The sequence below is a fragment of the Sarcophilus harrisii genome, chromosome 2 (genome assembly GCF_902635505.1).
Source record: "Sarcophilus harrisii chromosome 2, mSarHar1.11, whole genome shotgun sequence".
In the NCBI taxonomy this organism is placed as follows: domain Eukaryota; kingdom Metazoa; phylum Chordata; class Mammalia; order Dasyuromorphia; family Dasyuridae; genus Sarcophilus; species Sarcophilus harrisii.
This window is the reverse complement of record NC_045427.1, coordinates 144,028,719-144,053,757: the sequence shown is the minus strand read 5'-3', so window position 1 is coordinate 144,053,757 and position 25,039 is coordinate 144,028,719. Positions and strand designations below refer to the sequence as shown.

Sequence of the window (25,039 nt, the reverse complement as noted above, 5' to 3'; positions counted from 1 at the left end):
ATATGTCATTGAGAACTCACATTCTCTGCTGAATGCTTTGGACATCAGCCCTGGGGGTAGCATGCCCCTGCACAATCTCTCCCTCTCAGAAATGCAAATAAAATATTAAAACTCTCTAATCTCTATCTTGCCTCAGTTTCTCTGGCATTACAATATACATGGGTGTATTGGGTATGTATATATACATATATGGCATATAAAAATTTGTCATTTTATATTATTTAGAATCATAAAAATATTTTAAAAACATTATCCTTCACAAAAGCAGTTAAAATGCTTTGTTTATGCTTTTTAAAAAGTCACTCACTTCCCAAAGATTTCTTCCCTCCATTTCCTATATACAACTCTACCTTGTAATGAAATAGTAGTTAACAAAACTGACTCACTGGCCAAGTTCAGCAATTTTATTCTGTATTTAGTCCACCACCTCTCAGTCAGAGAAGTGGAGGTAAGCCCCACAGAAGGATAACAATTAAAAAATATATATAACTCCATAGATCTACAAGTCACTCTACAATTTGCATAAAATTAGCACATCTGTAAACTACAAATGCTGTCACTTTTAAAAGGAATTAATAGTAATCCTAGAGCAGTGAAAATTTGTGCAACAGCACAAATGTGGGAGTCTTTTGAAGCTCAGATCAATGTTCTTTCCAAATTACCCAAACTTGAATCCAGTAAAGGTGGAGAAGCAATTCCTTCTGTTGTAACTTGGCTTCTATTAAAGCTTTAAACATCTATAAATTTCCTAGAATTTTAGCCAAAATTCAACTCATATTCATTGAGGGGAGAGGGAAGAGAGGAGAAAGAGGAATGTTTTTTTCAAATTAAGAAATCTATAATAGAAAACAGCAAAAGCAGACCAAGACTTGCCCTGTTGGAGGAAGGGAAGAAACATTTATCAACTGCTTACAATGTACCAAGCACAAAGCTAAGTGCTTTGCACATAGTATCTCACTTGATTGATTGTACAAAAGTGCAAACAAGTAACTTTTAGTTCCACCGGTAACTATTTTACCTTGAACAGTATTGGACATACAAAAGATATTCTAATAATAATTGATTGAATGAAATGAGCAAGAGACTTGATTCAATTCAAACATTTATCAAGTACCTATTATTTGCAAGGTATTCAAATGGGTCATAGCGCAACAAAGGTAAAATATCTTCAAGAAGTTTATATACCACTAAATTACAAGAATGAGATTATTTGAGGGGGCAAAAAAGTCACTATTAGGGATATCAGGAAAGGCTTCTCATAGAAGCTAGACCTTAAGGGGAAACTATGAGATGGAGATAAGCCCATGTTGCAATGCAGGACATCCTGCCTGTGCCAAAAACATGAAATGCAGAGTTTGGGGGACCAGATAGTGTGCCAATTTCTGTGAAATGTAGAGTGAATGAAGGGAGAATAAAGTGAAATTACTGGAATTTCAATAATCTGGAATAATGAGTTGGAGCAAGATTATGGAGGGATCTCAGTGTCAAACTGAGAAGTTTGTATTTTACCCCAGGCACACTGGGGAGCCACTAAATATTCTTCAATAAGCAATGACATGTTCAGATCTGTGCATTAGGAACATTATCCTGGCAAATGGGTGCAGGATAGATAAAAGAAGACAGAGATTAGAAGCAGGGAACCCAAAGAGGATATTATAACCACAAACAGATGATGACTTTATGAACTAAGAAATATTAAAATCAAAAGGCTGAAAAATGGTAAAAGGATGGGGAGTAGAGAATGTAAGGTCATTTAAAAAAAGTAATCTGAAAAAAGTTTGAGGAAAGATAATATAAGAATTATTTAACAACCTGAAAGCTTTAATGATTATGTTTTATGATTAATTAAATTATAAAAAATTATAAAATTAAATTATGATTTTTAAAAAAGAGTTAGAATTCCTATTTTAAGAAACTATAAAACTGTTCAGATTTATTAAAGCCATAGATAAAAGTAGAAATAAAAAAATTCTAAGTCATTTGAAAGAAACCCCTATATGAAGACTCCTGGGAATGTTATAGTCAATAGTAAGAGCTTCTTATTTAAAAAAATTTTTTTTTTTTTGTAATTACATACAATGAAAAAGAACTCAAGTATCATGGAGTCACACTCAAGTTCTCACATGATTTTGCAGTCATCTCTATATAAGAATGGAGAGCTTGGAATGTAACATTCCAGAAACCAAAGGGAAAAAGGTTTGTAGCCAAAAATAATTTAGTCAGGAAACTGAGTATAATCCTAAAGGAGAAAAAAAAAAAAAATGGATCTTTAGTGAAGCCAAAGATTTGAAGCATTCCTGGAAAAAGGTAGAGAAACTCTGAAGTGAAAACATAGGCATCCTCAAAAACATAAAAAGGTAAACATGAAGGAACAAAGGATTAAACAACAATAAACTGTTTTATATTCTAATACGGAGATATAATCCATGTCCTCACCTTCCCCTCTCCCAGAACCCTTTATCATCGGGGTAATAGAGGAAGTATAATTAGACAAAGGGATTGGGAGTAGTTCTGCTATGATTTTAAAAGAGAAGGATGGGGAAAACAATCTCATGTAATCCGGGTGCACAAGTTGGAATCTATACAAACAGGGAGGAAGTGATGGGAGAAAGGAATAAATGACATTTGAACTTCACTCATCTCAACAGGCCAAAGGAGAGGAAACTATACAAATGGAGAATTAGATACAGAAATTCATTTCATTCAACAGTAAAACAGGATAGAAATGTGAGAAGGCAAAGGGGAGAATGAGAGAGGGTACTGAAGAAGGAATTAGTCCTAAGCAAAATAAATTAATGTATAAAAAACTTACAATATATTTATAAGGGGGCAAACAATTGGAAACTGAAGGGATGCCCACCAACTAGGAAATGGCCGAACAAGTTGTAGTATTATAAATAAGACAAAACGCTCCTGTGATGTAAAAACATATGAAGAAGATAGTTTTAAGGAAGCCTGCTACAGACAGAAATGAACTGAACCAGGAGAATAATTTCTATATTAACAATAGTATAAAGACAAACAAGTTTCAAAGATTTAGAGATTCTAATCAATGTAATAACATGATAAAACTTGCTACTTATCTCTTAAAATAGGGATAGAGGATTTGTGGTTTTTTTTGGACAAAGTCAATTCAGGAATTTGCTTTTTTTTTTTCCCCTTGGGGTAGAAGAAGAGAGTAGGAGAAAGTGAAGGTGAATTTTTTTTTTTATTTAAAAATTTTAATTAAAAAAATTCTTTTTGAAAAGAGCTCTTGAGGCAGCTAGGTGGTGCACTGGATAGAACACCAGCCCTGAAGTCAAGAAGACTTGCCTTCAAATCTGGCCTCAGATACTTAACACTTCCTAGCTATATGGCCCTGGGCAAGTCACTTAATCCCAATTGCCTCAAGAAAAAAAAAAAAAAGAAAAGGGTTCTTGATGTTGCTGAAATTATAGTTTCAATTTAAAAATAAACAAGTACAAACCATTGTGACTACATGAAATGTTATGATTTACCATAGGAAAAAACACTAAAATAAGAAAGAGTTCTGGGTTCAAATCCTATCTCTATTACCAATTTGCTATGTGATCATGATAAATTAGTCAACTTCTCTAGACTTGTATCCTCTTTTCTGTAATGATGAAGATAATGAAAAAACACAAAGGAATAAATAGAATTTTATTTTAAAAAGGTCCTCTTCCCACCTCCCTTCCCCACACCCCCAAAAGAGGAATTTTCACCTAAACATTTAAGAGACTTAATCATGGAGTATAGGAAGAGAGAAGGTAGGAATTAGTCACAGAAAAGAGAAGTTTTTAACTTGTGAAAAGGAAAGGCTTTTTTTGGAAATCTGAGTCAATAAACGTTTGATGATTGAATTCTCAGGGCCTGATTACAAGATGCCCCATATTGGAAACATACACTTGGATTCCATTCTAATGATAGTTTCTTTCTTTTTTTTTTAAATCATTTAAAATTCACTATTTATTTTTAGCATTCTTTTCTTTTTAAATTTCAAATTCTCTCTCTTTCCCTCCTACAACCTTCAAGCAATGATATTAATTATACATGTGAAATCATATTTCAAACAAAAAAAGCAAAACAAAAGAATGATGAAAAATTTTACTTCCCTTTCCGCTCAGAATTCACCTCAGTTCTCTTTCTGGAAATGGATAATATTTTTTCCTAACTGTATTCATCAGAGCAGTCAAGTCTTTCACAGCTTATTATTACAACATTGCTGTTACTACGGACATTATCTCCCATTTCTTTTCACTTCACTTTGTATCAGTTCATATATGTCTTGCCCTGTTTTTTTTTTTTTTTTAACCATCCCCTTTATCATTTTTTATAGCACAAAAATCATATTCTATTACAATTATGTGACAATTTGTTCAGCCACTCCCAACTGATAAGCACACCTTTATTTTCTGATTCTTTGTCAATACAAAAAGCTGCTATAAATAATTATAAGTAATTTTGCACAGTTAGGACCTTTTCCTTTGTTGTTTTTTTTGTTTGTTTGTTTGTTTGTTTTATCTTTTTAGGATTCAGTCCTATTAATAGTATTGCTGGATCAAAGGGTATACACAATTTTATTGCTCTTTGAATATAGTTCTGAATTCTTCACCAGAATGATTGAACCAGTTTACTACTCTATCATATCTCATGAGTGTACCTTTTCTTCACTTACCCCTTCTAGAATTTCTCATTTTTTATAGATTTAAAGTGGTATCTCAGTTTTAATTTGCCTCTCTAATCAATAGTGATTTAGAATGTTTTCCTATGAAAAAGGACTTTAGCTTTGATTTCTTCTGAAAATTGCCTATTTAGATCTTTTGACCATCTATTATTTGGGGATCAACTCTTATTTTTACAAATTTGATCCAGTTCTATTTGAGAAATGAGGCCTTTTATGTGAGAAAAAAAAAAAAAAAAGCATTTTTTGCTTTATAGGAGATAGCAAAAAATTTGCTGTCAAATTTTTTGATGTTACTTCAGTGTCTACAATACCTTTTAGCATAATGTAGTTTCTTTCTCTAGTTAGACTTTTAATTAGGTCTATTTTTGTTTTTGCTTAGTTTCAGATCATGACTGTTAATTCTGATTTTTCTTACTTCAACTGAGGTATATTGAATTCTATTCCAATCTTTATTTTACTCTGTGGGGGGGGGGGGGGGGGGAGGAGAAAGGGGAGGAGTTTTGTAGCTAGATGGTGCAGTGGATAGAAACCACTGGGTCCAAGTTTTGGCCTTGGAGTCAAGAGGATTTGTCTGTTCTAGTCTGTCTATTGTAAACAACATATTGTTGGATTTGGGTTTCTAATCCTTTCTGCTATCTGCTTCTGTTTTATGGGTACATTCACAATTACGATTACTAACGGTGCATTTACCTACCATTTTCCATTCCATTTTTTTCTGTTTCTTCCTAAAGCTCTCTCTTTTTATCCTGTCTCTCCTCAAAATTTTATTTTCTTCTAACCACTACCTCTTTTAATCTACCTTTACTTTTATCATCCCCATATCCTCCATTTCCTATTGGATGAGGTACAAAAACATTGAAGAACTACTACTTTGTTCTTTTTTGCTGAAGTAATTGGATTAAGTGACTTGCTCAAGGTCACACAGCCTGAAGTGTTAGGTGTCCTCTACACTAATTAGCTGTCCCTACCTTGATAGTTCTAAAACCCCAAAAGTACAAGAAGTCTTATGATCAATTCCAAGAGGCTTAGGAAAACTAAGCAATTACCAAAAACAATAACAATACCACCACTACTACCATCACCACCACCACCACTACCCAAAACCTCATGATGTTTACATTTCATGGGACTCTTTAAGAGATCTTCATGGACCAAGTTAGAACTCGATTTGTGTGTGTGTATTTTACACACACACACATACACACACACACACACACACACACACACACACGAGGGGGGAGGAGGAGGGAAGAGAGAATTACCCACAGCCACTATAGAGGTGAAGAAATTAAAGCTAGCTCCTCACTCCTTTTTCTTCTCTCCAGCAATTTTTCCTTCTAAATTTCTTTGCTGTATTGATCTGATATAGGCTCTTTTCCAACGGTGGTCCTCATTTATTTTGACACTTTTATGCCCCTTGTTGGCTCTATCAAGCTTTTGGCTATCACCCTAGTCTGCCAATCTCTAGTCATCATTTTCATGGATATTGTCACTTCCTGCTATTTGTGCTAATCCTCAAGACACAGTGTGCTAGCTCCTAGACTAATGGGTAATGGGTAAATGGAGGGAATAACTCTTTTCAGATTCCAAGATAAGAAAAGATTCAGATTATTGACTCTGCCATCTAAATGTGACATAATAGAAAAAATAATGGATTTAGAATCAGAAGAGACCTTCGTTGAAATTCTATTTCTGACCCCACTTATATAACCTTGAACAAATCTCTCAAACAGAGGCTTGTGTTTGGGCCTCAGTTTTCTCATCCATAAAATGAAGACAATGAACTAGAATGCAGTTTGAGATCCTTTCTAACTCCATATCTATGATTTTATAATCCTAAGTATAACCCCAATAGATAGATACTTCAGTTATTATGCCCATTTTATAGGAAACTGAGGCTAAAAGTAGTGAGATAAGGTATAATTTGAAATCTTTAAAGCAAACTTTGAATGCCAGAAATAATTATTAGTTCAGGATCACTAAACAATACGAGTAATCTTAGGATCACAAATTTAAAACTATAAGGGACATTCAAGGTTATCTAACTAAATCACCATATTTTATAATGTGGAAACCAAAGCCCCCAAAGCACAGATGATTTTATTTCTCTGCTCAAAAATCATCAATGACTTTGAATTTCTATAAAGTCTGATTTGATATTCAACACCTTTTACAATCTGGTTACAATGTACAGAGATTGGATGAAGGCACCGAGAATGTTTACAGAAGAAAAGCATTAAAATTACAGACCACTTTTCACACAAATTAAGTCTGATCTAACCAATTGGAAAAATATTAAATGCTCTTGGATAGGGCGAGCAAATATAATAAAGATGACAATATTACCTAAACTAATCTATTTATTTAGTGCTATACCAATCAGACTCCCAAAAACTATTTTAATGACCTAGAAAAAATAACAACAAAATTCATATGGAAAAACAAAAGGTCAAGAATTTCAAGGGAATTAATGAAAAAAAATCAAATGAAGGTGGCTTAGCTGTACCAGATCTAAAACTATCTTATAGAGCAGCAGTTATCAAAACCATTTGGTATTGACTAAGGAATAGATTAGTTGATCAGTGGAATAGGTTAAGTTAAAGGGATAAAACAGTCAACAAATATAGCAACCTAGTCTTTGACAAACCCAAAGATCCCAGCTTTTGGGATAAGAACTTACTGTTTGATAAAAATTGCTGGGAAAATTGGAAACTAATATGGCAGAAACTAGGCATTGATCCACACTTAACACCGTACACCAAGGAGATCAACCAAGATAAGGTCAAAATGGGTTCATGACCTAGGCATAAAGAATGAAATTATTGATAAATTAGAGGAACACAGGATAGTTTACCTCTCAGACCTGTGGAAGGGGAAGGACTTTATGACCAAAGAAGAACTAGAGATCATTACTGATCACAAAATAGAAAATTTCGATTGTACTAAACTGAAAAGTTTTTGTACAAACAAAACTAATGCAGACAAGATTAGAAGGGAAGCAATAAACTGGGAAAATATTTTTACAGTCAAAGGTTCTGATAAAGGCCTCATTTGCAAAATATATAGAGAATTAACTCTAATTTATAAAAAATCAAGCCATTCTCCAATTGAAAAATGGTCAAAGGATATGAACAGACAATTCTCAGATGAAGAAATTGAAACTATTTCTAGTCATATTAAAAGATGCTCCAAGTCATTATTAATCAGAGAAATGCAAATTAAGACAACTCTAAGATACCGCTACACACCTATCAGATTGGCTAAGATGACAGGAAAAAATAATGATGATTGTTGGAGGGGATTCGGGAAAACTGGGACATTGATGCATTGTTGGTGGAGTTGTGAACGAATCCAACCATTTTGGAGAGTAGTTTGGAACTATGCTCAAAAAGTTATCAAACTGTGCATACCCTTTGATCCAGCAGTGTTACTACTGGGATTATATCCCAAAGAGATTATAAAGAAGGGAAAGGGACCTGTATGTGCACGAATGTTTGTGGCAGCCCTTTTTGTAGTGGCTAGAAACTGGAAACTGAATGGATGTCCATCAGTTGGAGAATGGCTGAATAAATTGTGGTATATGAATATTATGGAATATTACTGTTCTGTAAGAAATGACCAACAGGATGATTTCAGAAAGGCCTGGAGAGACTTACACGAACTGATGCTGAGTGAAATGAGCAGGACCAGGAGATCATTATATACTTCAACAACAATACTATATGATGACCAGTTCTGATGGACCAGGCCATCCTCAGCAACGAGATAAACCAAATCATTTCTAATGGAGCAGTAATGAACTGAACTAGCTATGCCCAGAAAAAGAACTCTGGGTGATGACTAAAAACCATTACATTGAATTCCCAATCCCTATATTTATGCCCACCTGCATTTTTGATTTCCTTCACAAGCTAATTGTACGATATTTCAGAGTCTGATTCTTTTGTACAGCAAAATAACGGTTTGGTCATGTATACTTATTGTGTATCTAATTTATATTTTAATATATTTAACATCTACTGGTCATCCTGCCATCTGGGGGAGGGGATGGGGGGTAAGAGGTGAAAAATTGGAACAAGAGGTTTGGCAATTGTTAATGCTGTAAAGTTACCCATGCATATAACCTGTAAATAAAAGGCTATTAAATTAAAAAAAAAAAATGTTCAAGGCAAGAATGCACAAAGCAACTATACAAAAAAAGATCTTATCATTGATAATCACTATGGTATGATTATTGACCTAGAGCCAGACATCCTAGAGAATGAAGTTAAGTGGGCCTTAGGAAGCATTGGTAACAATAAGAATAGTGAAATGATAGAATTCCAGCTGAGCTATTTAAAATTCTATAAGATGCTGCTGCACTCAATATGCAGAAAATTTGAAAAATACAACAATAACCAATGGATTAGAAAAAAAAAAATCAGTTTATATCCCAATCCTAAAAAAGGGCAATGACAGGGAATATTCAAATTATTAAACAATTGCACTCATTTCAACATCAGCAACGTTATGCTTAAGATTTTGCAAGCTTGTCTCTGGCAATATTTGAACCAAAGACTGACAGAAAAGTAGGTTGTTTTTCAAAGAAGCAGAAGAACTACTAGAGACCAAAATGCCAATATTCACTAGATTATATAAAAAGCAAGGGAGTTCCAGAAAAAATGTCTACTTTTGCTTCAATGACTGCATTAAAGTCTTTGACTATGTGGATCACAACAAAATGTGGTAAGTGCTCAAATAGAAGTACCAGATAATCTTCTCTCCTAAAGAACCTATAAGTGGGACAAGAAGCAATAGGTAAAACCAAACATGAAACAACTGATTGGTTTAAGTTTGGAAAAGGAGTACAAAGGCTGCATAGTGTCACCTTGTTTAACTTATATGCAGGATATCTCATGCAAAATGTCAGGCTGAATAAATCCAAAGCTAGCATTAAGGTTGCTAGGAGGAATATCAACAATCTCAGATACGTAGCCCATACCACTATGATGGCAGAGAGTAAAGAAGAATTAAGAAGCTTCTTGATGAATGTAAAAGAAAAGAGTGTAAAAATCAAAAGCTGGCTTGAAAATCATGGCAATTGGTCCTGGGAAAAATAGAAGAAATGGAAGCAGTATTGGATTTTATATTCTTGGGCTCAAAGATCACTCCAGATGGTGACTGCAGTCAAATTAAAAGACGCTTGCTCCTTGGAAGGAAAGTTATGACAAATCTGGACAGCATACTAAAAAGCAGAGATATCACCTCGATGACAAAGTCAACATAGTCAAAGCTATAGTTTTTCCAGTAGTAATAAATAATTGGGAGAGTTGGCCTATAAAGAAAAATGAATACCACAGAATCAACACTTTTGAATTCTGGTGATAGAGAAGACTTTTGAGAGTACTTTGAACAGCAAGAAGATCAAATCAATACTTAAAGAAATGAATTCAGACTAAAGCTGAAACTTAAATACTCTGGCCACATAAAAGAGAGGATTCATTGGAAAAGACACTGATTTGGGGAAAGATTTGAAGATAAGAGGAAAGGGGGAGGGCAGATGGTGAGATGGATAAATAGATTTATGGAAACAACAAATATGAGCTTGGACAGACTTTGAGAGATAGCACAGGAAACAATGCCTGGTGTGCTGTAGTCTGTGGTGTCACAGAAGAGTCAGATGTGATTGAACACCACAACACAGGTATGTGAATTATTTAAAAAAAAAAAAGTGCTCTGAATTTGGAATTAGAGAGATCCAATTTTAAACTATATGGCTTTAGGCAAAAAAATTAACTTCAGTTTCCTTATCTATAAAATGGAGATACTACCTCATGGGGCAGTTATGCAAAAAAGAATGAGTATACAGAGCTATATACTTTGTGGTTCACAATATCATCTATTAACATTCCTCCTCTAATAGCACAAGCTTTTACAGGTATTACAAAATTGAAAAAGCCACATAGGAAAGCTTTAATATGGGCCATGTTTTTATAGTCCAAGGACCAGTCAAAATTCAGAAAAGCTTATTACCAGTCAAATGACTGTCATAGAACCTCACAAAGAATCTCTAGAAAGACAGAGAGGGACTACAATGGAAAGTGGACCCAACACTCTTAATCAAGGATGCCAGAATTATTACCATCATTAGGAGATTTGTAATTATAATTGAGCAAGTCATTTAACCACTTTTGAATTTAATTCTTCCATAAAGGCAAAAGAACAAACCCAATCACCAAATCTTAAAGCTCAAGGGCATCTTAAAGATCATTTTAACTACTGCCTCCAGGCCTTTTCTGTAGGTTTGTTTGTTTTTAGGGAAGACGAAACAGTTTCTCTTGGAACAAAGTGGCAAAATCTAGGTATCCACTTCAAAGGGAAATTAAACACTAATTAAGGGCCTATTGAAGGTTAGTTATCATGACACTAAAATGAGAGGAAGAAGAGAGCAGGATAGTGTTCACTTTTGCGATGGATAAAGGAAAGACATATAACAATTACACAAACAAACACAAATAAAACAAGTATACAAATAAACACTTTTGCAAGGGATGAGGGGAAGACATATAACAAGTACAAAAATAGGAGAATAGAAAGAACATTAATGATGAAGTATATCAAGAAAAGGGTTGTATACCAAGAGTGAACCTTGAAGGTGGATAAGTATTCCTAAAAGACAGAGATGAAGAAAAGGGATGAATCCCAAGTATGGAGAATAGCCCATGGGCAGGACCTAGAACCAAGACTGCATGTTCACTTTGAAGAAAGAGGCACTAATATGTTTTGGCTGGAATGCCAAATGTACATGACATAAAAAGATTGGAAAGGAAGAATTCAACACTGGAAAAGGACAAGAAGTTTGTATTTCATCTTACTGGCAACAAAAAATTGAAGGATAACTGGTAAAAAGCCATGTATTGGGAATTTCATTCAATTCACTATTCATTTATTAAGTAACTGTTATGGGTAATCTCTGGGGATTCAAAGAAAAAAACTCAATGGTTTCTGTTCTCAAGGAGCTTATACTACTGTTTGAGAAGAGTGGGAAAAAAAAAACAAGTATGTTAATAAGTAAATGCAAAGTTTCTATATGGAGACTACATGTATTACTACAACTATAAGGAAATTGTGTTTACATAAATACAAAAAAAATTCAATTTCAGAAGAGCACTAGAATGATGAACAGGAAAGAATTCCTGTAACAGGTAGCACTGAAACTGAGCCTTAAGGGCACTAGCCATTCTAAGATAAAGAAATTAATTTAGGAGAACATTCCAATTTTAAAGAAATCTGATGCTTGGAGAATCACAAAGTATCCATTTTCCCTAGAATGGAGTGAATGAGTGAAAGTAACACAAAAATCAAGCTAGAAAGATAGGTTGGAGACATTATGTAAGTCTCTAAAGTTTAGAAAAATATGTATTTTAACCAGAGGAAAAAAGAAGCCATTGATCCTGCTTAAGTGGAAGAATGACATAGTTGGACCTGTGCTTAAGGATTATCAATTTGGAAAATGTGCGAAGAATAGATAGGAGTGGGCAGAGAATAAAAGAAGGGAGACCAATCAGAAAGCTACTATTGTAGTGCAAGAAGTAAGTTATAAGGGCTTGTAATAGGCTAGAAGTTTTGTGAATAGAAAAAAGGGGTCAGATGAATAAGATGCTGGACAGCAGAGGTGGAGAACACTTTTACTGCCTTTATAATTGATACTAAAGATGAAAGAGGTAAACACGATTGAAAGAGGCAACTGATAGAGGGTGAGATTAAAAAAAGTTAGGATTGTCTTTGATAAGGACTACTTTTCTTTAGAAACAAGAGCAAAGGAGGAAAGACTAAGAGATGGTATATATATGAGATAATAGGTGAGACAAGTAAAGATAATGATAAATGTTGGAGGGAATATGGGAAAATTGGGACACTAATACATTGTTGGTGAGTTTTAATTGATCCAACTATTCTGGAAAGTAATTTGGAACTATGCCCAAAGGGCTACCAAACTCTGCAAATCCTTTGATCTAGCCGTGTCTCTACTGGGTCTGTATCTCAAAGAGATCATAAAAAAAGGGAAAAGGACCCACATGTGCAAAAATGATTGTAGTAGTCCTTTTTGTAGTGGCAAGGAACTGGAAACTGAGTGGATACCCATCAGTTGGGGAATGACTGAACATGTATACGTAATATATATGAAGATGTAATAACATATGAATGCAATGCAATATATTGTTCTATAAGAAATGATGAGCAAGATAATTCCAGAAAGACCTGGAGAGACTTACATGAACTGATGGTAAGTGAAATGAGTAGAACGGAAGAGAACATTGTACATAGCAACAAGATTATGTGATGAACGATTGTGATAGACTTGGCTCTTTTTAACAATGAGGTGATTCAGGCCATTTCCAATAGGCTTGTGATGGAGAGAGCCATCTGCATCCAGAGAGAGGATTATGGGTACTGAACGTGGATCACAATATAATATTTTCACCTTTTTTTGTTGCTGTTTGCTTGCTTGTTTTTTTTCTTCTCATTTTTTTCCCTTTTTGATCTGATTTTTCTTGTGCAGCATGATAACTGTGGGAATATGTTTAGAAGAACTGCACATGTTTAATCTACATTGAATTGCTTGCTCTCTAGGGGAGGCAGGAGATAAGAAAGGAGGGAGAAATATTTGGAACACAAGGTTTTGCAGGAGTGAATGTTAAAAACTATCTCTGCATGTACTTTGAAAAATAAAAAGCTTCCCCCCCCCCAGGCAACTGGGGTTAAGTGACTTGCCCAGGGTCACACAGCTGGGAAGTGTTAAGTGTCTGAGGCCACATTTGAACTCAGGTCCTCCTGACTTCACTGTACAGCCTAGCTGCCCCAAAAGTTACTTTTTTAAAGTGCTTATCATGGGCCATAGAAAAGAACAGATGAAAAGATATCTTAAAGAGGGGAAAAGACCTACATGTGGAAAAATGTTTGTAGCAACTCTTTTTGTGGTGACAAGAAATTGGAAATTGAGTGGATGCCCATCAGTTGGGCAATGGCTGAGTAAGTTATGATATATGAATGTAATGGAGTATTACTATAAGAAATAATCAGCAAGTTGGTTTCAGAAAAACCTAAAAAGACTTACACGAACTGAATGTAGTTAGCAGAAACAAAGGAACATGGTACACAGTAACAGCAAGATTATGTGTCTCTTCTCAGTAATACAGTGATACAAGACAATTTGATAGACTTGGGATAGAAAATGCCATGTGCATCCAGAGAGAGAACTAGATTGAAACATACTATTTTCATCTTTTTTGTTTGCTTGCTTTTTTTTCCCTTTAAGGTTTTTCCCTTTTGTTCTGATTTTTCTTTCACAAAATGACTAAGATGAAATATTTTTTACAAAAAAAAAGAATACCAAATAAAAAGATGGAGTTTATGGCTTCTGTTGTCTTATTAAAGTAGATGTTTCTCTGCTGAGAAAACAGTGCAAAAAACTTAAGAAGTGAAAAACTTTAGGACAATTATGGTAGGGATTATGATATAAAGTCAATCAATAAATAAAAATATTTTCTTGCAACAGTGAAAGCCTAGCTAAGATTAGATAAATTTGCAGGGGGCCCCATTCAGAAGGTTATGTAACTTCTGAGAGATTTAAGATGGGAAGTGGAGAGAGGTTTGAGAGGCTAAGAGCAGAATAAAATAATTTCTGTTCTCTGATTAATTAAGATCTGAATTATGGGAAATACATGTATACTGAAATCTTCAAATCTGAGGACCGGGATTGGACAAGAAAGGAAGACTGAGGGAAGAGTTAAACCCCTTGAGAAAGGAGGAAGAATGACCCATGATTGGTGGATAATAGCAGTAACTAGGATGTTGACAGGGTGACAAAGTTACATGAAGTTCAATTCAAATGGAAGATTATTTTGACAGTTGTCAAAGAAATGATGGAAGGACAGCAAGATTTCACTTAGACAGATTAGATTATTAAAGTAGTTCAGTCAAGAGATAATGAGAGCCTGAGCTCACTGGTGGTGATCATGTGAGTGAAGAAAAAAAAAGGATTTGGATTTGCGAGATGTGGAGATCAAGTTGACAGTACTTAACAAAAAATTGAAATTGTAGGGAAAGACAAAGGAATAGTCAAAGAGGAACCTGGGTACCTAGAAAATATGAAATCTGGAGAGTTGTTGGGGGGTTTTGTATTATTTTAAAAAAAAAAAGTGTTTTTCAGCTGACTAAAAGACAAATTAAATGACATAGGACCATAAACAGAGCTTTTCTCAGTTTCACCAAAATTCTATACCATCATCATCTCCTTAAATGAGTAATCAATTGCTCTCCCAGATACCTGATATTTAAGGAACTCAGAGGGTATTTAATAATTTTACAGATGAACAAACTGAGATCCAAAAAAGTTTACATTCTAATTTTCAAACAGCAGGAATTAGTGATTTACACGTATATAGTCCTAAAGTTTGAAAATTTAGTTGACAAATAATACACTTTAAAATGTTGTATTAATTAAAATTGGTTTTAAAAATGTAACCTTGGGTTTGTTTTTTTTAACTCCTTTTCCCCTTCATCTCTTGGATTCAATCAATTACCAAGTCTTACTGATTTTACTTTTGCAGCATTGCCTTCTCAACCCTCTCTTTTCTATTCCTGCTATCAGCACTCTAATAAGGGCCTTTGTTATCAATAGTTTTGTAATACAATTTCTCATCTTCCCTTCTAATCTATTTTTCATACAATATAAATATACATATCCATACATATCACTCAGCTTAAAATTGCATTGGCTGCCTATCACACATTTTATTTAATTGCATAGAAAGTTCAAACTTCTTTTTCTGACATTCTAGGATCTAGAGCAATACCAAACATTTTCCAGTATTACTTCTTATTATTCATCTCTACATTATATGTCACTTCTATTAAATTTCACTATTCTTTGTACCCCAGGACATGCCCTGAATTTTCTAGTCTCCATTCCTTCTTTTAGACCATTCTTTATGACAGTTCAATTTCTATTCATCTTTTAAAGTACAATTCAAAGATGACCTTATCAGAGCACCATCTCCATTGTGTCCTTAACTTCTTTTCTTTTCAGGCTCACAAAGGACTGTTTTGTAGTTCTCAAGTGTACTTACATGTTATCAGGTACATAGCTAGCCCCGGATTTATTCCTTTTTTTTTTTTTTTTTTTTTTTTTTTTTTAATCTTCTCCACCCAAAACCTCAAAAGACTATCTTTGGCTCAGCTCGGTGCTCTTCATAAAGTGATATTTAAGGTATAATTACAAAAAACATGATAGAATCACAGAATTTGTTGGGTTTTAGGGATCATCCAGCCCTGGCCAAATATTTCTGAATTAGAATCTACTCTACAACATATACAACAAATGGTCATCAAGATTGGGCTTGAAGGTGAATGAATAGAAGCTCCACTCCTTCAGGAACTCATTTCACTTTTGAATATCTTTGTTGATAGGGGAATTTTCCCCATTTGGCCTAAATCTGACACTCTGCAATTTCTAAGTCATCTGCTTTCAGGGGCCAATCTTTCCATCTCTTCAAATACATGAAAAGAGTAATCAATACTTGCACACAGATTAGTTTAACCCTGACCAGTAATTTTGTTACTATTTCAGTCCTTTGATCCAACATCAATATGAGTCATTTCAAAGTCCTATTTTTCCTACTGAGAAAAAGAATTTTAAAATGACCCCTCCCCCCCCCCCCCCCCCACTAAACTAAAGGTCTCCTAAAGGTTTTAATATATCACTGGATCTGAATTCCCCAAATTAAAGGGCATTTAAGAATTCTCAGACATCTTCTCTATTATTGCCAACCTGGAGAAATCTACATCATTTTATTGGATTTAATTCACTAAAAATCCAGAACTTTTCTCAGTTCCACCAAAGTATTTAAGGAACTCAGAGGGTATTTATTCTCTTGGATATTGCTAGCTTTCGGAAAAAATGCTTAGTAACTCTATAAAGCCAAATATTAACATCTAAAAGTCTTTATTTCAAAACCTAGAACCCTTTCATCAAGTACATATTCATACCATTTTTGTGTTGTGGCCCCTTCTGGCACTACAATGAAGCCTAAGGACCTCTTAGAATAATGTTTTTAAATGCATAAAAACACATATCCATTACAAAAGAAACCAATAAGGCAATATAAAATTATCAACTATATATGTGTGATTCTGGTTAAGAATCCTGAAATAGAGGAGGGACCTAAACACCAATTGGATTCTATCTTTTGCCCATAGGTCTGAAGGATAAGGCAGAGACAAAACCTCCAGTTTCTGTTAGAAGAATTTGATTTAACTGAGCCTGACTTTGTCTTTTACTCAAGGTGCCAGACACTCATTCACAGAAAAGATTGGTTAGCTCAATACATAATGTCCTCATACATCATTTATTATACATAAGTACTATTCTGGAAATTTTGTTTTGAAAAAATGGTTCAAGCTCATATAAGTTTTATGCCTAGACTACTCCTAAAATAAATTAGTGCTAATTGTGATAGGTTTAAAAAAAAACTACAAAAAACCATGAGAATAAATTTGTTTCACAAAACACCTTAATCAGCTACCTGTTGCTTTTTACACAAAAACAAATTTTTTTTTAGTCATTACTCATCTGGGATAACATTGAACCACTGATCTTGGAGGTAAATGGCTCTAACATTCTACCTTAAAACTTCTTGCATTTAAAGAAATGAGACAGACTTCTTTGGGGAATACTTGAGATGCACACTTTTTATCTTTACTTTTTCATTGTAATAATGTGCCTAATAATCCCATCTTCTAATTTTTAGAAATGTGAGCATGGGATATTACAATTATTGGGTTGTACTTAGCTTTTCTACAAACAGCTATATATTCCAACCAGAAGAGAGGTGATTTAGAAGGAAATTATGTGTGTCACATATGATGAAATCTATTCTAAAGTCAATTAATGTATAAATGCATCCTGAGATTACCTAAGGAAAGAACTGTAGCCACTGAATAATTACTATATTTTACAGTGTTCCTAAAGAGCCTAATCCACTTGGCTAGTTTTCAAATGCTATAAACTACAAGTATATACTAAACTTTAGGTTTCAGTAAGCAAATGAGGACTTAATAGCTTTATTTTTTGAGAGCAAATCTCTGGAAATGTGTAAGGTTATTAACTTTATTCCCAAAAACTTTTGTAGTAATGTGCAATGGATTGTTTTATTAATTATAAAATGGGAGGGGGGGAGGAGGGAGCGGTAAAATTCCTTAAGTTTTTTGTTTTTTAACTTTTATGGATTCGCTTGCATAAAACCAAAACAAGAGTAACTGAAAAAGGAGGAGGGAACCTGTCCCACCCTAAAGTCATCTTTACTCACAATTAATTGTCTCTACCCCTTCATGTTATCTCACTCCAAAGGTGCTAGCTATTCCTAGATTTTTGGGAAGCTTGAGTATGCCTTCCCAACATCTTAATCTATCGGGGAAGTGGATAGTTAAGAGCAGTATAGTACCATTATCTTCTAGTCCCCATTGCAAAACACTATAAGATCCTTAATAAATGTTAGTTGAATTGAAGGCATGCTCCCAGCTCTGTTAGAAAAAGAAGCAATCACATCAGCTAGAGAGCAAGAGAGAGACTGGGCTTTCACCCAGGCTGTCAAGGGTATAAATAAGAGGGAGTCAGGCTTCAGGGGAAAGGAGAAAAGAATGAAATGGAGCGCAACTCCTTTAAGTTGGGGAAATAGTGGGCAAGTTCGATTCCATGCTGGGAATTAGGAGAGGGGTAGAATTTTACCACTAGGAAGTCGACTATCTAAGAGATAAGAGAAGGGAGGGTGGGATAGGACGCAGGACAAATCTTGAAGCATAGCAGAGCATGGAGATGAGGGAGAGTGCGAATAGATGCTTAACCTTAATGAGTAAAAGGAGAAAATGCTTTATTTGGACTAAAGCTCACCGGGTTTTGAAAAGGTAAGGTTATGAGGAAGGAGGCCGAGTCTAGCCCGTATAAGTAGAGGATGCTGAGCTCTGACTTGGAACTAGCATGAACAATTGCCACCTTGTCCCCAAGAGGATTCAAGGGAGAGAAGCTGTCTTTCTGAGATCAGGCTCTTGGGGCTGCTCTTCACCTTGGGGGTGGAGAGAAGAGGTATGAGGCGTGGAGAGAACTCGAAGCCAAGGTCGCAGGAAGAGTGGAGGGGTAAAAAAGGGGGAGGGGGATTGCGCACTCGGATGATCGGGCTTTGCTAGGTTGCCTGGATCTCGCCCCACGGAGTCGGCGGCTCCATGCATTTTGAGAGGAGGGGGAAGAGAAGACTCCAAATCAGCACCCCCGAGAACATGGGGCCGAGGACCCAGCTCCCGACGGCAACGAGAGAAGAGGAGGATGGACTAGAGTCCGAAGTCGCAGTTCGCTTCCTTACCTGCCGAACGCCCGCTTCATGCCCGCGTTGGAGGAGCCCAGTTCCTTTGTCCCCTTGCCCGCCAGGCGCAGGTTCTTCTTCAGGCGACAGTCCTTGTCCAGCGCTGCAGTGGCGGCGGAGGAAGAGGGAGAGGAGGAGGAAGAAGAGGATGAGGAGGAGGCAGAGGCAGCGTAGCGCTCATGCTCCAAGGCAACTGACTCGTTCCGCTTTCTCATGCCGAGCTCCAGAGCTGCCTGACACCAGAGACAGAGGACGGCCGAGTCGAGCAATTAAATCCTTTCCTACTCCCTCCCTCGACTTCCCGCGGCGACTGCTCCTCCCAGCGCTACCCCTGTCACTACCACCTCCTCCCGGTCCTGCACAGCGCGCAGCTCCGGGGCTCTCTGCAGCCGCTGCCGCAGTAGCTGCAAAGTCAAAATCCCAGCGGCACTCAGTACCCAGATCCTCTGCTCGCTCACACTATACTCGGGGCCGGCGGCGCCCCAGCTACTTACAGAACAGCTGCAGGGGCCCGGCCGGCCGCCGCCCACCAATCACAAGCAACGCCCTTCCTCCGCTCCCCGCTAGACACGCCTCCCCCCCCTCCCACTCCCTTGCTCATTCCTCCCCTTCCTGCCCTGGGCGGAGCACGCTCTGCACAGCTTCCATGTTAAGGAGGGCCAGATGAAGCTGTCCACTTGGATGTCATGGTTTGGGAAAAACAGAATCCACCATAACCACGGTCCTGCCCTTACCTGGTGGGGAAACTTTATCATCTCTTGGGCTCTATAAATGAAGGGCGCATAGAGAAAAAGGCATAAATGTCTAAGGTATTAACTGCTTAAATGATCCCAAGAGGCATTTTTGGTTATTGATCTTTCCAAAGTCTTGTTAAATATAGAACATTAAACACTAATAATTTTGTAGTCTCTTTTATTTTACCTATGACGAAACTGAGGGAAAGTTGTTTTTCCAAGGTCACACCACACAAATAGTTAAACAGTGAACCTATATCATATAAAATTTGAAAAGTATTATATATTTATCTATGTGGAATGATCTATCTCCTTATTTGATCTTCACCATAATACTATTAAGTAAATTTGAGGGATATTCTTAATACCATTTTACAAATGAGGAAATTGAGATCCAAATTAGAGAAGTGATTTATTCAAGGTCACACACCTGGATACTTTTACCTGGATAAGATCATCAGGTAATTGATTGTCAATTTCATCTTCTTTCACAAAGGATGAATGAAAAAACTATTTCGATGAACATTTCAGAGGGAAGTAATTCTAGATTTAAAGCCTGGAGAGATTTTAGAGGTCATCTAATCCAATTCATATTATAGATAAAGGAAACAACCTTAGAGAGACAAAGTGATTTCTCCAAGACTGGAGAATACCCAGGTACTCTGACTCTAAATTCAACATTCTTTCCACTGTTATCAAACCTGAGAAAACAAAGGTGATTTTTTTTTAACTGAAAACACAAGTTTCTAATCACTTGAAAATTATTGTCACTAGCATAGTGGTCAGGATGAATAATGCATGACCATACAATAATGAAAATCGTTCTTAAATTTAATCATTTATTATAATATTGTAATTGGAAATAGATTCTAGCTTGTTCAAAGATGTTTCAGAGAGATTAAAACTTTACCTCTCCTTTAGTTAATGACCATCAATAGTTGTTTGCCAGACATCTTCCTACTTCAATTTCTAAGGTCAAATACAAAAACTACCTGAGGTCTATAATGGACAACATTAAATATGTTAGTCTGTATCCATTAACCTCTAAATAAAATGTTTACTTGTTTATTGAATAAATGAATATCAAGCATCTACTGTATAGAATGCCAGATCAAAGGTTACTCAATAATCTTATACATTATCACACAAAGACTTTACTTATAGAAGTATGCTTTGAGATTTTTATTTCACTAATCTACCTAGATATATTAAGCATAGGATTAGATATTTAAACTAGAAAGCACCTTGGAGATCATGTAGTTTAAATGCAGAGAGAGCTTAAGGGACTTGTCCAAAGTCACACAGGTGGCAGTAAATGGAGAAAGAGGATATAAAGCCAAGTTCTCTGAATCCAAATCAAGGACTCTTTTCACTGTACTGTATTGATTTCTTAGTGCTTCAAGCATTTAAGAAAATATATCTAGTTAACTTTTCATCTATTAACAAAACATAGGCCATAGCCTATGATTTCAGGTGTATTTACTTGTTTTAATCCTCTTGATTTCACAATGCAATTAAAACTGATGACTAGTGGGGAAAAAAAAAACAAAAAAACAAAAAAACACCCAAACACATGACTTGGAGTCAGAAGACTTGAGTTCAGTTCCCAGTTGTACCACTTACTCCCTTTGTAACCATTTAGACATTTAATCTCTGTAAGTTTCAGGAGGTTCTTTGGTAAGACAGGAATAAAAATACTCTTATTTCACAGGACTTTTGTAAGGAAAACATTTTAGAGTTCATAATAACTATATAACTAAGACTAAAAGTTCATTGAAGACGTTACTTTAATAAATCTCTTTATCCCCAGGATATTACAGTGCTTCCTAATACTTATTGATTAGTCAAACTTCAAAATATTTGTAATTTTTAATTCTTTAAGTGATATGATAAGTCCATGCTCAATTTAAACATGTCTGATAATTGTTACCCACCTAACTTTTTGATGTCACAAATTTAGTACTGTGACTATGTTTAAGAATAATTACTGTATCATTTGACAGGTGAAAAGTAAGCAAAGCACATTTTCATTTAACTTTTCTATATTAATCATTTCAAATTTCCTTCCATTTGAAAATATTTTGAACCAGCATGGAGAGTGACTAAAATCTGCTAGAAGAAAATTGCAGAAATTCAGTAGCTGATTTTTAATGATCGCTTTAATGAGATTTTCAAATTCAAATATCTGTCACAAATAAATTTAAATATATTTTAATCTGTTTCAAAAGGATATGTTATGAAATTCAAATTGTGAATTCCTTAAAGTAGTACAATGATGGAGATTGAAAATGCTGCAATTAAATGTAACTACACTGCAAGAAAAAAAACTTATACTTTAACTTAATATATACTTAAATATATTTCTGAAAAGAAAGCAACATAGTTAACTCTTATCTCAGATTGCTACAGTCATTCATCTTTACTATGGAAGCGGATACCTGGTTAAAGTGCTGTGAGGCTAGTGGAAGCCTTAAGGCTTAGTTTTAAGGACAAGATTTAAAAGGTTTACTTTTCCAAAATAAATCTCTCAAACTATTATGTTTCAAATGAAATCTATACAGTATCTATTGTAATTTTAATATAGCAACAAAGCATCCAATAGTAGCTAGCATGAATGCATTTGTAGTTGAGTATTTAAAAATATCAGATGGATGATCAGCTACTAATAAAGAACAAATAGGGGCAGCTAGACGGCAGAATAGATAGATTTCCAGCTCTGAAGTCAGGAGAACCTGAGTTCAAATGTAACCTCAGACGCTTAACACTTTCCTAGCTGTGTGACCCTAAGCAAGTCACTTAATCCTGATTGCCACAGCAAAAACAAACAAACCAAAAACCCCCCCCCCCCCAAAAAAAAAAGGAGATTATATTCCTTCATTTGGTGAGGAGTTTAACAAGAACTCTGGTCTTTGGAAAACTCCAATTTGGGAAAAATTTAAAACACAAAAGATGGCCCAAAAGATAGAGTACTGGGCCTTAAACTAGAAAGAATTAGGTTTAAGATCAGTCTCTAATACTAGTGATGTAACTCCAGGTATTTTGCCACAGGGAGCTCCCTAGGATTATACATGTTTTCATTTTATAGAAAAGAAGAGTGAGGATTTAAAGAAACAAAGCCAACGAAGTTCAAAGAACCAGGCCAGGTCAATTCCTAACCTTAGTATTACTATTTTTTTTTTGGGGGGGGGGGTGTTTATTTTAATTTTTTATTTTCAAAATACATGCAAAGATAGTTTTCAATATTCATCCTTGCAAAACCTTGTCTAAATCTAGTTTTGAACTACTTTTTAAGATTTTGTACAAATGCCCTAATTAAGAAAAATTCCAAACTACAGATTACATAAAACTTATTTTTTTATGCAAATGAATTAAAGTCCTGGATTTAGTAGTATCTAACTCTTAGTGAGATCATTTGAGGTTTTCGTGGCAAAGGTATTGATTGGAATGGTTTGCCATGTCCATCTCTATCTCATTTTCAGATAAGGAAATTGAGGCAAATAGGATTATTTAGTGACTTGCATAGGATCACACAGATAGTGTCTATGGCCAGATTTAAAAACAGGAAGATGAATCTTCCTGACTTCAGGCTTAGTACTTTATCCACTGTGCCACTTGGCTGCCCCAAATTTCTATGTAGCTGAAATATATTCTCTTCCATATAACCAATAGAAGAAATAGTTCAAAGTGGAAGAATGGGCTGAAATACATTCTCTTCCATATAACCAATAGAAGAAATAGTTCAAAGTGGAAGAATGGGCTGAAATACATTCTCTTCCATATAACCAATAGAAGAAATAGTTCAAAGTGAAAGAATGGGCTGAAATACATTCTCTTCCATATAACCAATAGAAGAAATAGTTCAAAGTGGAAGAATGGGCTGAAATACATTCTCTTCCATATAGCCAATAAAAGAAATAGTTCAAAGTGGAAGAATGGGCTGAAATACATTCTCTTCCATATAGCCAATAAAAGAAATAGTTCAAAGTGGAAGAATGAGTCCATTAGACTATAAACTCATTGGAGGCAGAGAATATTTCTGCTTTTGTATCCTCAGCTAACAGCGCCTACATAAGAGACCCCTAAATGTTCGTTAACTTGACTTGGATTTGTATTAAAAAGCCTTGGATCTCAATCCCAATTCTACTAACAACGTTACATTGGGCATGTCCCTTCATCTAGTTTTCTTTTAACAACATAACCTGTAAGGTCCTTTTTCACAGATAAATCTCATGAAACAAATTCTAATCCTAGATCTGTCACTAGCTAATTGTACATTCTAGGATGGTCAAGTCACTTCCTCTCTGAGACAGTTGCTTCTTTAATAGAAAGCATAAAATACACAGCCTGGTGAAGTGTCAATATTTGGAATCAAATGCTGAGTATACTAACTCCCTATGGAGTGGTCAAATCACTGAACTCTGTGTGATGGTCCTCAGTTTCTTTATCTGTAAAATGAGGGAGGTTGGACTAGAACATTATAAGATGCCTCCTCAGCTCTAACATTCAATATTAAAAAAAAAAAAAAAACTGATGCCTCTGGGATAAAAATATTTTGCTTTAAAAAAACACAAAAAAAGCAAACACACACACACACACACACACAAAAAAAAAAAAAAAACGACACAAACCACAGGTCCAACATTTAAATACAGAGATCTTGCTATACATCTAAAACATTTAAGTAAATGAAAATGGACAATTGCCCACTAACCATACATTTATGCAAATCTATGCATTAAGAAGTCCATTATTTCACTACAGCGGTCACGCAACAAGCTGGTCGGTCACTGGTGGAACTCACACAACGTGGGCAAACCACTCGAAGCACAATGTTCTTCGTGACGTCACAAAGAAGCGGGAGGTGGAATTCCCACGCTTTTTGTCAATGGGCCGGCCGGGCCCACGTTCGATGGCTTAGGTGCGTCCGGGCTCAGCAAGAGAACCGCCACCAGATGGGATCACAACGTGACTTGCTTCTCACTCGGCCGAGAGACCGACCTAGGGGCCTAAACCCGCCCTTCACCGGCTAGCTCTTTCTCCGGATAAATTCAGGAGGGAGGGCTCCCCTTAGAGCCGTAAACGCAGGCTGTAATGTTCGGGCTGCGAGCCGGATCCATCAGCCTGAAAAGAGAGGCCGACTGAGACTAACAGGAATAGTGAGCATTTTTAAGTCTGAGGAGGAATCCTGTCCCTCTCCAAAACCCGTAGCAAAATCAAGGAAAGCA

At 35.6% G+C, this 25,039-nt stretch overlaps 1 protein-coding gene across 4 annotated transcripts in view; it reads right to left on the bottom strand.

Moving 5' to 3' along the window:
* Positions 1–24,992, bottom strand: part of ABHD12 (abhydrolase domain containing 12) — a 124,520-nt gene extending 99,528 nt beyond the window's left edge. Inside the window, exons 1-2 of one of the 4 annotated variants that reach the window (XM_031951007.1) lie at positions 24,526–24,992; positions 19,081–19,183 (exon numbers count right to left, since the gene is read on the bottom strand). In XM_031951007.1, the coding sequence (XP_031806867.1) occupies positions 19,081–19,183; positions 24,526–24,532 (110 nt within the window). In that variant the 5' untranslated portion in view covers positions 24,533–24,992. The other 3 variants (XM_012540099.3, XM_031951010.1, XM_003758129.4) reach the window with 3 other exon arrangements.
* Between the last annotated feature and the right edge of the window lie 47 nt (positions 24,993–25,039).